The following is a 12,186-nucleotide window of genomic DNA, read 5'->3' on the forward strand; positions in this document are numbered from 1 at the left end:
AGATTTAGCTACTGTACCACCTAACTTCCATCTTCAGTGTTCTATCATCTAAAGATGGTATTGACATGAAATCCACACATGCAAAGAAAGCAAACCATAGATGACCGTAAATTATGTGTAATAATGCAGAACACACAGGGAAAAAGTATTGAGGCTGGTAACTGAAATTTATTAAATACTTTCTACTCAAGCCTTTGTTGGTGAGAACCGTTTCAACCGCTCCACCTCCTGTGTGGAGAAACTAGTCCCATGCATTGCTCCAGTGTGACTTTGGCCCATTCCTTGGCTGTGTGTTTGGGATCATTGTCTTGCTGAAACCTACACCCTCATTTAATCTTCATTTGTCTCTGTACATTTTTCCATTCATCCTTCCTTCAATTATGCGAAGCATGCCAGTACTGTATGCTGAAAAACAGCCCCACACTATGACGTTCCCACCTCCAAACTTTACTGTTGGTATGGTGTGTTCGGGTCATATGTAGTGACTTTTGACCTCCAAGCATGGTGTGTATCCAAAGAGTTTAATGTTGGTCTCATCTGACCAGACTATATTCCCACAGTATTTCTCAGGTTCGTCTAAATGTTGTTCAGCAAACATTAAAAGTCTTGCATGGTGAGTGTGCTTACAGGCCATGGTGGCTGAGTGCATCAGAAACAAAAACAAAACAAAACAAAAATACCACCCAGGACTCTTGAGAAGCTGCAATCCTCTATCACACAGGAATGGAACAACATTCCTCTCTCAAAAGTCCACCACCTCAGTTTCCAAATGTTTATGGAACATTAACAGTAAATATGGTTTTCCCCCAGTTACTTTCTTTCTTTTCATCTTTTTGGAATTTCTACAAACCTTTTTCATTGCTCACAGTTAACTCAGGATTACTCAGAGTTGACTGACTGTTGTTTGAGCTCAGTGTGTCACCTTTTGCTATCTTTTCTATTTTATTTACCATTAATTTAATACTTGAGTTAAATTTCAATCTCCAGAAACCCAACCTTATCAGTTCATTTTCAGTGGCCTTTTTTTAGGCATTTTTTTATTGAAAGGTAAAGACGCTACAATAATACAAAAAGTACTGTTGTGCTACACACTCTACATTTATTTATATTCATAGTATCAAGGGTTCAGTACCCTATTAATGCCAAGCAGAGGCGCTAAATAATCACAGTTGTGTAAATCCATGCCACCACATGGAAACACCTCTTAGGCTGTCTCTGTATCACACAGTGTCAACAGCAGTTGCACAAGTACTCTTTGTGATTCTCTGGCTTTCACCTTCACAATAATGATGCTCAGACTCCTTCAATTAGCTGCTCTTCCACTATGTCTAGCAGGTAAATTCCTGAGTTCTGTAAGTACTGATTTAAATATTAATGCTTCTAATAACTCCAACTGTGTGCTTCAATTGTGTTTTTTCTGTAGGGCTCTCATCAAAAACTGTCCATCAGAGTCCTGCTCAGATGTTCAAAGTGGCTGGAAAACAAGTCCTGATTAACTGCAATCACAGTAACAGTGATTTTTACATGATCCAGTGGTACAAGCAGTCTACAAGGAGGAATGAAATGACTCTCATTGGGTTTGCACGATATGACAGTCAGGCTGTTGAAGGCCCATTCCAAGCACTTTATAACGTGAGCGGAGACGGCAGAAGTGCTTCGTCTCTTCACTTTTTAGCCCACGGCAGTGCGATATATTTTTCTGCTGCAAGTGAAGCACCCTGCTGCATCACCCGAGCGGTCTGTAACAAAAACCCTCACCACACTCATCTGCTGTAACCACACATTCTGCAAACACTTTGTCAATATCTGGTGTCAGACAGCCGATTATGCAGGATTAAAACAAAACTTTGAATGGTGGGGCATGGCATTACCAAAGACAGTTTGACACGTTTGCGCCATGAAAAATCGTCACTCTTCCCCAAACCCCTGCAATTCTGGGAGCCTGACCAGGCCCTGGTGTTCTTCTTCCTGATGTTCAAACAATGCCAGTCCTTAATTTTTCACCTTTTTGCCATTCCCTGTTAGTATTATCACAACCTCACTTCTTAACAGTTAGCAGAGCTTCATGAGGTTCTTGACATCGTGCTAAACCCCTTGCCTTGTAGCTACATTTTGAGTGCGTGCATGTGGGTGCAGAACATTCAATTCAATTCAATTTTATTTATATAGTGCCAAATCACAACAAAAGTCGCCTCAAGGCGCTTTATATTGTACACTAGATCGCACAATAATAGATACAGAGAAAAACCCAACAATCATATGACCTCCTATGAGCAAGCAGTTTGGCGACAGTGGGAAGGAGGGGCGGGGCCATCTGCTGCGACCGGTTGGGGTGAGAGAAGGAAGACAGGATAAAGACATGCTGTGGAAGAGAGACAGAGGTTAATAACACATATGATTCAATGCAGAGAGGTCTATTAATACATAGTGAGTGAGAAAGGTGACTGGAAAGGAAAAACTCAATGCATCATGGGAATCCCCGGCAGCCTATGTCTATTGCAGCATAACTAAGGGAGGATTCAGGGTCACCTGGTCCAGCCCTAACTATATGCTTTAGCAGAAAGGAAAGTTTTAAGCCTAATCTTAAAAGTAGAGATAGTGTCTGTCTCCCGAATCCAAACTGGAAGCTGGTTCCACAGAAGAGGGGCCTGAAAACTGAAGGCTAGCCCTCCCATTCTACTTTTAAATACTCTAGGAACAACAAGTAGGCCTGCAAAGCGAGAGCGAAGTGCTCTAATAGGGTGATATGGTACTACAAGGTCGTTAAGATAAGATGGGGCCTGATTATTTAAGACCTTGTATGTGAGGAGCAGGATTTTGAATTCAATTCTGGATTTAACAGGAAGCCAATGAAGGGAAGCCAAAACATGAGAAATCTGCTCTCTCTTTCTAGTCCCTGTCAGGACTCTTGCTGCAGCATTTTGGATTAGCTGAAGGCTTTTCAGCGAGTTTTTTGGACATCCTGATAATAATGAATTACAGTCGTCCAGCCTGGAAGTAATAAATGCATGAACTAGTTTTTCAGCATCACTCTGAGACAAGATATTTCTAATTTTAGAGATGTTGCGCAAATGGAAGAAAGCAGTCTTACATATTTCTTTAATATGTGTATTGAAGGACATATCCTGGTCAAAAATGACTCCAAGGTTCCTCACAGTGTTACTGGAGGCCAAGGTAATGCCATCCAGAGTAAGAATCTGGTTAGATACCATATTTCTAGGCTTTTCAGGGCCGAGTACAATAACCTCAGTTTGATCTGAATTAAGAAGCAGAAAGTTAGCGGCCATCCAGGTCTTTATGTCTTTAAGACATTCCTGCAGTTTAAGTAATTGGTGTGTGTTATCTGGCTTCATGGACAGATAGAGCTGGGTGTCATCAGCATAGCAGTGAAAATTTATGCTATGTCTTCTAATGATACTGCCTAAGGGAAGCATGTATAATGTAAACAGAATTGGTCCTAGCACTGAACCCTGTGGAACTCCATAATTAACCTCAGTGTGTGAAGAGGACTCTCCATTTACATGCACAAACTGGAGTCTATTAGATAGATATGATACAAACCACTGCGTTCAGCACCTGTAATACCTACAGCATGTTCTAATCGCTCTAATAGGATATTATGGTTGTTAGATTTTGTATTGTTGATTGTCATTTATGCTTAGAAATATTTAACCATGTATGCTTAGAGGTGTATAATCAATTGTGTAGTGATAGGATGTGTGATCTTTAACAGGCTACAAAGGCTTGGTGTGTATTCCACACCTACATCCTGGGAGCATGGGAAGAGGTCGTACCTTTTCTTATTGTTTTATGGTAGGATTAACGTAGCTACGTCTGTTCTAGTCTAAGTGCTTTTTGTTTAGATGAACTGCTGGACTTCCTCACCGTGCTATCTAGGGTGAACCATCTAGGGTGAGGGGGGGTCTACCCTCTTCCTGACCAAGGATGTTTGCCTTTGTGCTTTCATGTATATGACCCTTTGATCAGCAGTACCACACACACACACACACACACACACACACACACACACACACACAGTATTCTTTGTTCACATGTATATCTATGTAAGATGCTATATGTTAATGACCCTATGCATATTCATGTAACCACAATAAAAGGAGTGCTATGGGGAGCCTGGCTGAGAGTCTGATGGAGGTCAAGTGGTGGGACGACACTTGGCTCTAGCCAGGTCTCCCTCATGCATGAGTAAACCAGAGAACTTTGGTGCCTTGAGTCTTGCTTTTTGCTGCGTAGCAGATTGTCCTTAACGTTCCAGCGAATAGGTTCGAGCTACAAACCTATCAATGGTCAACAGTATCGAATGCTGCACTAAGGTCTAGCAGGACAAGCACAGAGATGAGTCCACTGTCAGAGGCCATAAGAAGGTCATTTGTAACCTTCACTAAAGCTGTTTCTGTGCTGTGCTGAGCTCTGAAACCTGACTGAAACTCTTCAAATAAACCATTCCTCTGCAGATGATCTGTTAGCTGTTTGACAACTACTCTTTCAAGGATTTTTGATATGAAAGGAAGGTTGGAGATTGGCCTATAATTAGCTAAGACTGCTGGGTCTAGAGATTATTTTTGAGTAAAGGTTTAACTACAGCTAGCTTGAAGGCCTGTGGTACATAGCCGATCATTAGAGATAGGTTGATCATATTTAAGATCGAAGAATTAATTAATGGCAGGACTTCTTTGAGCAGTTTTGTAGGAATGGGGTCTAAAAGACACGTTGATGGTTTGGAGGAAGTAATTATTGAAGTTAACTCAGAAAGATCAATTGGAGAAAAAGAGTCTAACTTAACATCAATGGTACTAAGAGTAACTGTAGATAATATTACATCTGTGGGATGATTATTGGTAATTTTTTCTCTAATGATAAAAATTTTATTTGTGAAGAAGTTCATGAAGTCATTACTAGTTAACGTTAAAGGGATGGTTGGCTCAAAAGAGCTCTGACTTTTTGTCAGCCTGGCTACAGTGCTGAAGAGAAACCTGGGGTTGTTCTTATTTTCTTCAATCAGTGATGATTAGTAAGATGTTCTGGCTTTGCGGAGGGCTTTCTTATAAAGCAGCAAACTATTTCTCCAGGCTAAATGATGATCCTCTAAATTTGTGACACGCCATTTCCTCTCCAGATTACGAGTCATCTGCTTTAGGGTACGTGTTTCAGAATTATACCACGGAGTCAGGTACTTCTGATTAGAGACCTTAGTTTTCACAGGAGCTACAGTATCCAGAGTCGTACGTAGTGAGGAGGTGAAATTATTAACAAGATAATCGACCTGTGTTGGGGTAGCGTTCAGATAGCTGCTCTGCTCTGTGTTGGTACAGGTCATTGGAGATGATAACAGTGGGTGGATTATATTCTTAAACTTAGTTACAGCGCTTTCAGAAAGACATCTACTGTGATAAAGTCCACTCTCCACCGCTGTGTAATCAATTATTGTAAATGTAAATGTTATCAGGAAATGATCAGACAGGAGAGGGTTTTCAGGAAACACTGTTAAATGTTCAGTTTCTATGCCATATGTTAAAACAAGATCTAGAGTGTGATTAAAGTGGTGGGTGGGTTCTTTTACATTTTGAGAGAAGCCAATTGAGTCTAGTAACAGATTAAATGCCATGTTGAGGCTGTCATTTTTAGCATCTACATGGATGTTAAAATCACCCACAATAATTATTTTATCTGAGCTCAGAACTAAATTAGATATAAAGTCTGAGAAATCAGACAGAAACTCTGTGTAAAGTGGATGATATATGGTAACAAGTAAGACTGGCTTCTGAGTTTTACAGCTGGGGTGGACAAGGCTAAGCATCAGGCTTTCAAATGAATTAAAAGTCTGTCTGGGTCTTTGGTTGATTAATAGGCTGGTGTGAAAAATTGCTGCCACACCGCCCCCTCGGCCTGTGCTTCGAGGTTTCTGTAGTTAGAATGACTCGAGGGTGTTTTGATTGATTGATTGATTGAATCTTTATTTTGAACATGTTGAAAAAGTATTTAAAAAAATAGAATTAAAAGAGACAAATGAACAAAGCAAACAAAAGGAAAACGAGCAACCACAACTCCAAATAACGTCCATGTTCAAAAAGGAGCAGGAAGAAGCATAAGCTTATTTAATCCCACCCCTTTTCCACTATCTAGTATCAATAGACTACAGAAATACCTCCTTGCAATTACATTATATGTTATGTGTAATTTTTTTTTTTTTTAATATATACACATATATGTTTCTATCTATCCATACATACGTATGTATGTGTATATATATATATATATATATATATATATATATATATATATATATATATATATATATATATATATATATATAGAAAGAGGAGGGAGACGAGGAACCATCATGGAAGGACAGAGCCCTGCACGGTATGTACCACCGGCAGATAGAGGAGGTGGCTGATATCCAGAAATCCTACCAGTGGCTGGACAAAGCTGGACTGAAAGACAGCACAGAGGCACTAATCATGGCAGCACAAGAACAAGCTCTGAGCACAAGATCCATAGAGGCTGGGGTCTATCACACCAGGCAAGACCCCAGGTGCAGGCTGTGTAAAGATGCCCCAGAGACAATCCAGCACATAACAGCAGGGTGCAAGATGCTAGCAGGCAAGGCATACATGGAACGCCATAACCAAGTGGCCGGCATAGTGTACAGGAACATCTGTGCGGAGTATAACCTGGAAGTCCCGAGGTCAAAATGGGAGATGCCCCCAAGGGTGGTGGAGAATGACCGAGCTAAGATCCTGTGGGACTTCCAGATACAGACGGACAAAATGGTGGTGGCTAACCAACCGGACATAGTGGTGGTAGACAAACAGAAGAAGACGGCCGTAGTGATCGATGTAGCGGTTCCGAATGACAGCAATATCAGGAAGAAGGAACACGAGAAGCTGGAGAAATACCAAGGGCTCAGAGAAGAGCTCGAGAGGATGTGGAGGGTGAAGGTAACGGTGGTCCCCGTGGTAATCGGAGCACTAGGTGCGGTGACTCCCAAGATAGGCGAGTGGCTCCAGCAGATCCCGGGAACAACATCGGAGATCTCTGTCCAGAAGAGCGCAGTCCTGGGAACAGCTAAGATACTGCGCAGGACCCTCAAGCTCCCAGGCCTCTGGTAGAGGACCCGAGCTTGAAGGATAAACCGCCCGCAGGGGCGTGCTGGGTGTTTTTTATATATATATATATATATACCCATACCAACATACCCGTGCATGCGCACACACATGAAAATATTAGACAAGAACACCCTATCAAATCTCTACCTTTTCCCTGTACCCTGTAAAAACCATATCCTTAAACCGCTTTTTAAACTGCGCCATGCTTGGACATTGCTTCATATCTTTACTTATTCTGTTCCACAGCTTCACTCCACACACAGAGATGCAAAAACTTTTTAATGTTGTACGGATACGAGGATGTTTTAAATTTAATTCCCCCCTCAAATTGTATCCCCGTTCCCTTTTAGAAAACATTTTTAGAATATTGTCAGGAAGCAGGTTATTTATTGCTTTATATATAATTTGTGCTGTGAGAAAATGAACCAGATCTGTGAATTTTAGAATTTTTGATTTAATAGATCGTTCTTAAATGCAGTCATAGTTTCTTCTGTCCTTACACGCCTGTATCTCAGTTGTTCTTCATGCTGGTTTTTCTTATAATTAGTGTCATAAGCTGCAAAAACTGGTAGGTGATCACTGATGTCATTAATTAATATTCCGCTCACAATGTTGTTTTCCATATTGTTAGTGAAAATATTGTCAAGTAAGGTGGCACAATGTGGTGTAATTCTGCTAGGCCTGGTTATTTTAGGATGTAAACTCAAACTGTACATAGTGTTTAGGAATTCGTCGGTCATTTTATGCTTTTTTGGATTCAACAGGTCAATATTAAAATCACAACAGATAAACATAACTTTTTGATTTGTTTTAGAGAATATTTCCTCTATGAAGTCATTAAATACTTGAATACTAGAGCCAGGTGTTCTATATATACAGCTAATTATTACATTTTTTTCTTTTTCCTTATAAATTTCAATTGTTATACATTCTAGTAAATTATCAATTACAGTTGTCATACTTTCTACCACCTTGTAGTTTAGGTTTTTATCCACATACACAGCTACTCCCCCTCCACTCTTGTTCCTTCTATTTACAAAATTCACTTCATATCCCTCCAGTCCAAAGTCCATTCCTTTCTCCGCATTGATCCATGTTTCAGAAATGGCAATAATTCCAAATGGATTTGTCAACTCATTTAGATATTCCTTTATATTGTTGAAGTTGGCATACAGACTTCTGCTATTAAAATGGATTATTGATAATTTATTTTCCGTGTTGATGGTGTGCTTAAACTGTTCATCAGTGAAGTAGCAGCAGTTACTGCTGATGTTGTAGAAGAAATTATTTTCCGGGTCTATATCCTTTTCTAAGTCTAGAACATTATGGTCTGTGTATCGAAATGTTCTCAGTTCCAGATTATCATAAAGAGAATTCCAATGAGTTATGTTGATATTGTTGCCGGATGCAGATGAAGTTCTTTTGGACTGTGCCATGTGTTGTGTTGTGTGTCACGTCACATGTGTATTCATACCTCCAGAGTAAATTGACCTCAGTATTTGTCCAGCTCTTCCATATTTCTGATGACCAACACTTTGGCTTGTTCCGGTGTTCCATTGAGTTTAATGAATACTTTGCAGTTGGTGGTCCATGTATTTTGAATTTTTCCCTGTTTCTTCAAGTAACGTGCTTTCCTGGCAATGTCCGCATTTCTTTTTATCAGATGTTCGTTCATGAAGACATCGGATCCTTTCAGTTTCTTTCCTTGTTTTAACAGTGCTGTTTTCTGTTTTCTGTTTGCAAATCTCACAATGATGGCTGGTTTGTCACTGTCATTTTTTCGGGGCAGAGGGTGGCAAGCCTCAATGTTGTTATAATCCACTTCCACACCTTTGGACCGTAGAAAGGTAACCACTTGATGCTCCGTGGAGTTGACATCTTCCTCTCCTGGCCCTCCTACATTGTCAGTGGCGACCGCCCGGGCGTATGACCGGGGTTTGATGCGAAGCCCCGTGATGATAACATCGTTCATCCGGGTGTACTGCTCCAAATCCGCCACTCTGTTCTCCAGGTACGCCAGCCGCCGATCCTTCTCGGCGTTCTGGATGCGGAGAGCCTTAACTTCCTCGACCAGGTCCAGGATGGCTTTCTGCTGCAGTTTGACAGTAGAAATCTCCTCTGTCATAAACTCCAGCGACTTCTTAATATCGTCTCCTTCCTCGGCTGACAGAACTTTTTTCGGGCCCATGCTGAGAGACGCTCTTGTAGCTTTGCCGTGACGACCGGCTAGCTAGTTGATGCTAGCGTCCTTCCTCTCACTCGATTGATTGTTGATTCATTTAAACTAACATAATCATCCTGCTGCAACCAGGTTTCTGTAAGGCTGAGTAAATCGATTTGTTGATCAATTATTAAGTCATGTACTAACAGAGACTTGGAGGAGAGAGACCTAATATTTAATAATCCACATTTCACTGTTTTACTCTTTGGTTCAGATGTGGATACTGTATTGTTCTTTCTTTTTGATTTCTTATGTTTAAATTGTTTATTGCTGGTTTTTAGTTTGGTTTTTGGTCTGTTTGGGAGCTGACACAATCTCTATGGAGATGGGTTTTTGGCCAAACATGGCCAAACAGTTCAATTTAACCTATTAGGTGAATAAAGCTAGAAATAACATTGATCTGTAGCTCATCACACCTTCAAAAGTAGGAACATTTTTTAACAGACCTGCAATTTCAAGACATCACTTCAATTCAGTTTTATTTATATACCACCAAATGACAGCGAGTCATATTGCAAAGGCCCTTCAATAATAGCAATCACTTGGTGACAGTGCAAAGGAAAAAAATACCTTTTTACAGGAGAAACCTGGCTCCATGTGCCACACCTGTTTGGTGGTGACAGAAAGTAAGTAATATCACTCTCTCCAACTCTGACTCAGTTTTCTCATGAACTGGCAGCATATCTTCACAAAGTACTGAGCTAATGGTGTAGGGCTGATGGGAGGAGGTTCCCGCCCACCTTGTGATTTTCTGTGCGTTAAGGATGTGGATGAACAGTATGACTGCAGATTCACTGAGAAAAACAGCAACTGAAGGCAACAGCACAGATACACCAAAGCTAGTTTAATAGTTGAAATAAAGAAGATGTTGATCTTATTCTTGATTCTGATTCATAATATTCATTTGGTTTCAGGTAATGGCGTGAAACAGGGATATTTTTGGAATAACCGCTGCCTAAAGCGCACACCTTCTTCTTATTGCTGTGTGTAAAGTATTTTATGGTGTTCTTTGCTGTTTCTTTCACAGGTGTCTCACTCAGTGACCAGGTCCACCAGACTCCAGCTGATATGTGCAAAAACCCAAATGAGACAGCCACACTCAGATGTTTGCACACCATTTCCACCTATAACAGGATCCTCTGGTACAAGCAGTCACAGGGTGGACAGTTACAGCTGCTGGGATACATGTGGGGAAGCCGTCCCACTCTAGAGGCCAATGTGTCTGCAACCTTGGATGGTAGTGCAGATGAGAATAAAAACTGCACCTTAACAATTGAGAAACTCCAGCAGGACAGCAATGCGGTGTACTTCTGTGCAGCTAGTTTACACAGTGTTATCTATGGCTGCTTCTCAGCACAAAAACCTCACCACCACACATAATATCATCTGTGTATTACTGTTCCTGCATCTACTCAGCTTTTTATTTCAGTTGTTACAGCTGGAGTTCTTACTGTAGAGAGATCAATTCCTATATGGAGGTACAGACTTTTATTTTGAAACAGCTAATGTGATTATACAGTTCTTCCTATTATGTTTTCCTTTTTCAAAAAATAATCTGTACATAATCTGTTATACAAATTTGCAGAATTGGAGAAGTAAAAGAAAAATGGCTACTCAAAATTTATTTACATGTATTTTTTTTCTTGTTTTATTTTACACAAACATGCCTCTAAAAATAATTAGTGGTAATTGTTGGCCTCTCTGGATTTTTATTAGCACTATTCATGTGCAGCACTTCTTTAAGCTCAGTTTTTAAAACCTTGATATGTGATCACAGCCCATGGGCAAGACACCAAATATTTGAACTCTAAAGACATCAGCGTGGACATCAGGATATCTGGAATTTTTCATAGCGTGTCATTCAAATCATACAGCAGGATATTATCAATCAAAGCTTTATTCGTCACATGCAGGTTGCCCTACAGTGAAATAGGACCCCCCCCCCCCCCCCCCCCTGACCTTACACATATAGCACAAACATTACATGGGGATACAGGTCGGAGATTGGTAGAATCAGAGAAAAACATTGAAATGTACACTACACTGGGTACAAGAGGAAAAAAAGAGACCCCTACTCATGCTATGCTTCCATGGTAGGACAGCATGAGAACAGGAAACAAAAAAAACTCCTCTGCACAGAAAGCACATAAATGTCCACAGCACAACATTGTGAAGACATGACAAGCCACAGGGGTGGGTGGGGGGTGAGGAGTAATCCGAAGCGAACACAGCAGCCGCCCTGCACAGCGCTACCATTCCAGCGCGGCACACAGACCCGCCGTGTTCCCTCGCAGGAAACAAGCATCGAAGGCGTTGGAAGGGGAGGGGGGATGAGTTAGTGCCTATCAGTGTAAGTGTATGTGTGTGCGTGTACATAATTCAGCGGAGACACAGTGTCCTTCGGCCAATCAGGCTAAGTAAACAGTCCTCCAGCTGATCCAGGTGTCCTTGCAGGGATGGGAAGAATAGTCATCACACAGTCGTTATCAGGGAGTTGTTTTGGTGGGCTCCAGCCTTGGGCCTATTAACGGCTAACCTCATGTTGTGAATGAATCAATCTCCAACCTTCCTTTTATACCCAAAATTTTTGAAAGAGTAGTTGTCAAACAGATAACTGATCATGTGCAGACGAATGGTTTATTTGAAGAGTTTTAGGTTTCAGACCTCATCACAGTACAGAAACAGTATTGCAGAAGGTTACAAATGAAGTTAATGCGTAAGTTCAATCAGGAAGATCAGTAGTCACACATCTGTCTGCTTTTTCGGTATTTGGTGGCTAATTATGCTTTACATCACTTACACTTTTCCATACTGTCAAGCTCATTGCTGACATCA

The 12,186-nt window shown here is 40.8% G+C and overlaps 1 protein-coding gene across 1 annotated transcript; it reads right to left on the reverse strand.

Moving 5' to 3' along the window:
• Positions 1-8,622: 8,622 nt before the first annotated feature.
• On the reverse strand, positions 8,623-9,326 carry LOC146633083 (uncharacterized). Its single transcript, XM_085351304.1, has one exon. The coding sequence runs from the start codon at positions 9,316-9,318 to the stop codon at positions 8,623-8,625; it is 696 nt and encodes a 231-aa protein (XP_085207430.1). The 5' UTR covers positions 9,319-9,326.
• Positions 9,327-12,186: the final 2,860 nt, after the last annotated feature.

This window comes from Diplotaxodon limnothrissa, linkage group LG4 (genome assembly GCF_057381915.1).
Source record: "Diplotaxodon limnothrissa isolate DT_005_m linkage group LG4, D_limnothrissa_male_GT1.1, whole genome shotgun sequence".
NCBI classification, from domain to species: domain Eukaryota; kingdom Metazoa; phylum Chordata; class Actinopteri; order Cichliformes; family Cichlidae; genus Diplotaxodon; species Diplotaxodon limnothrissa.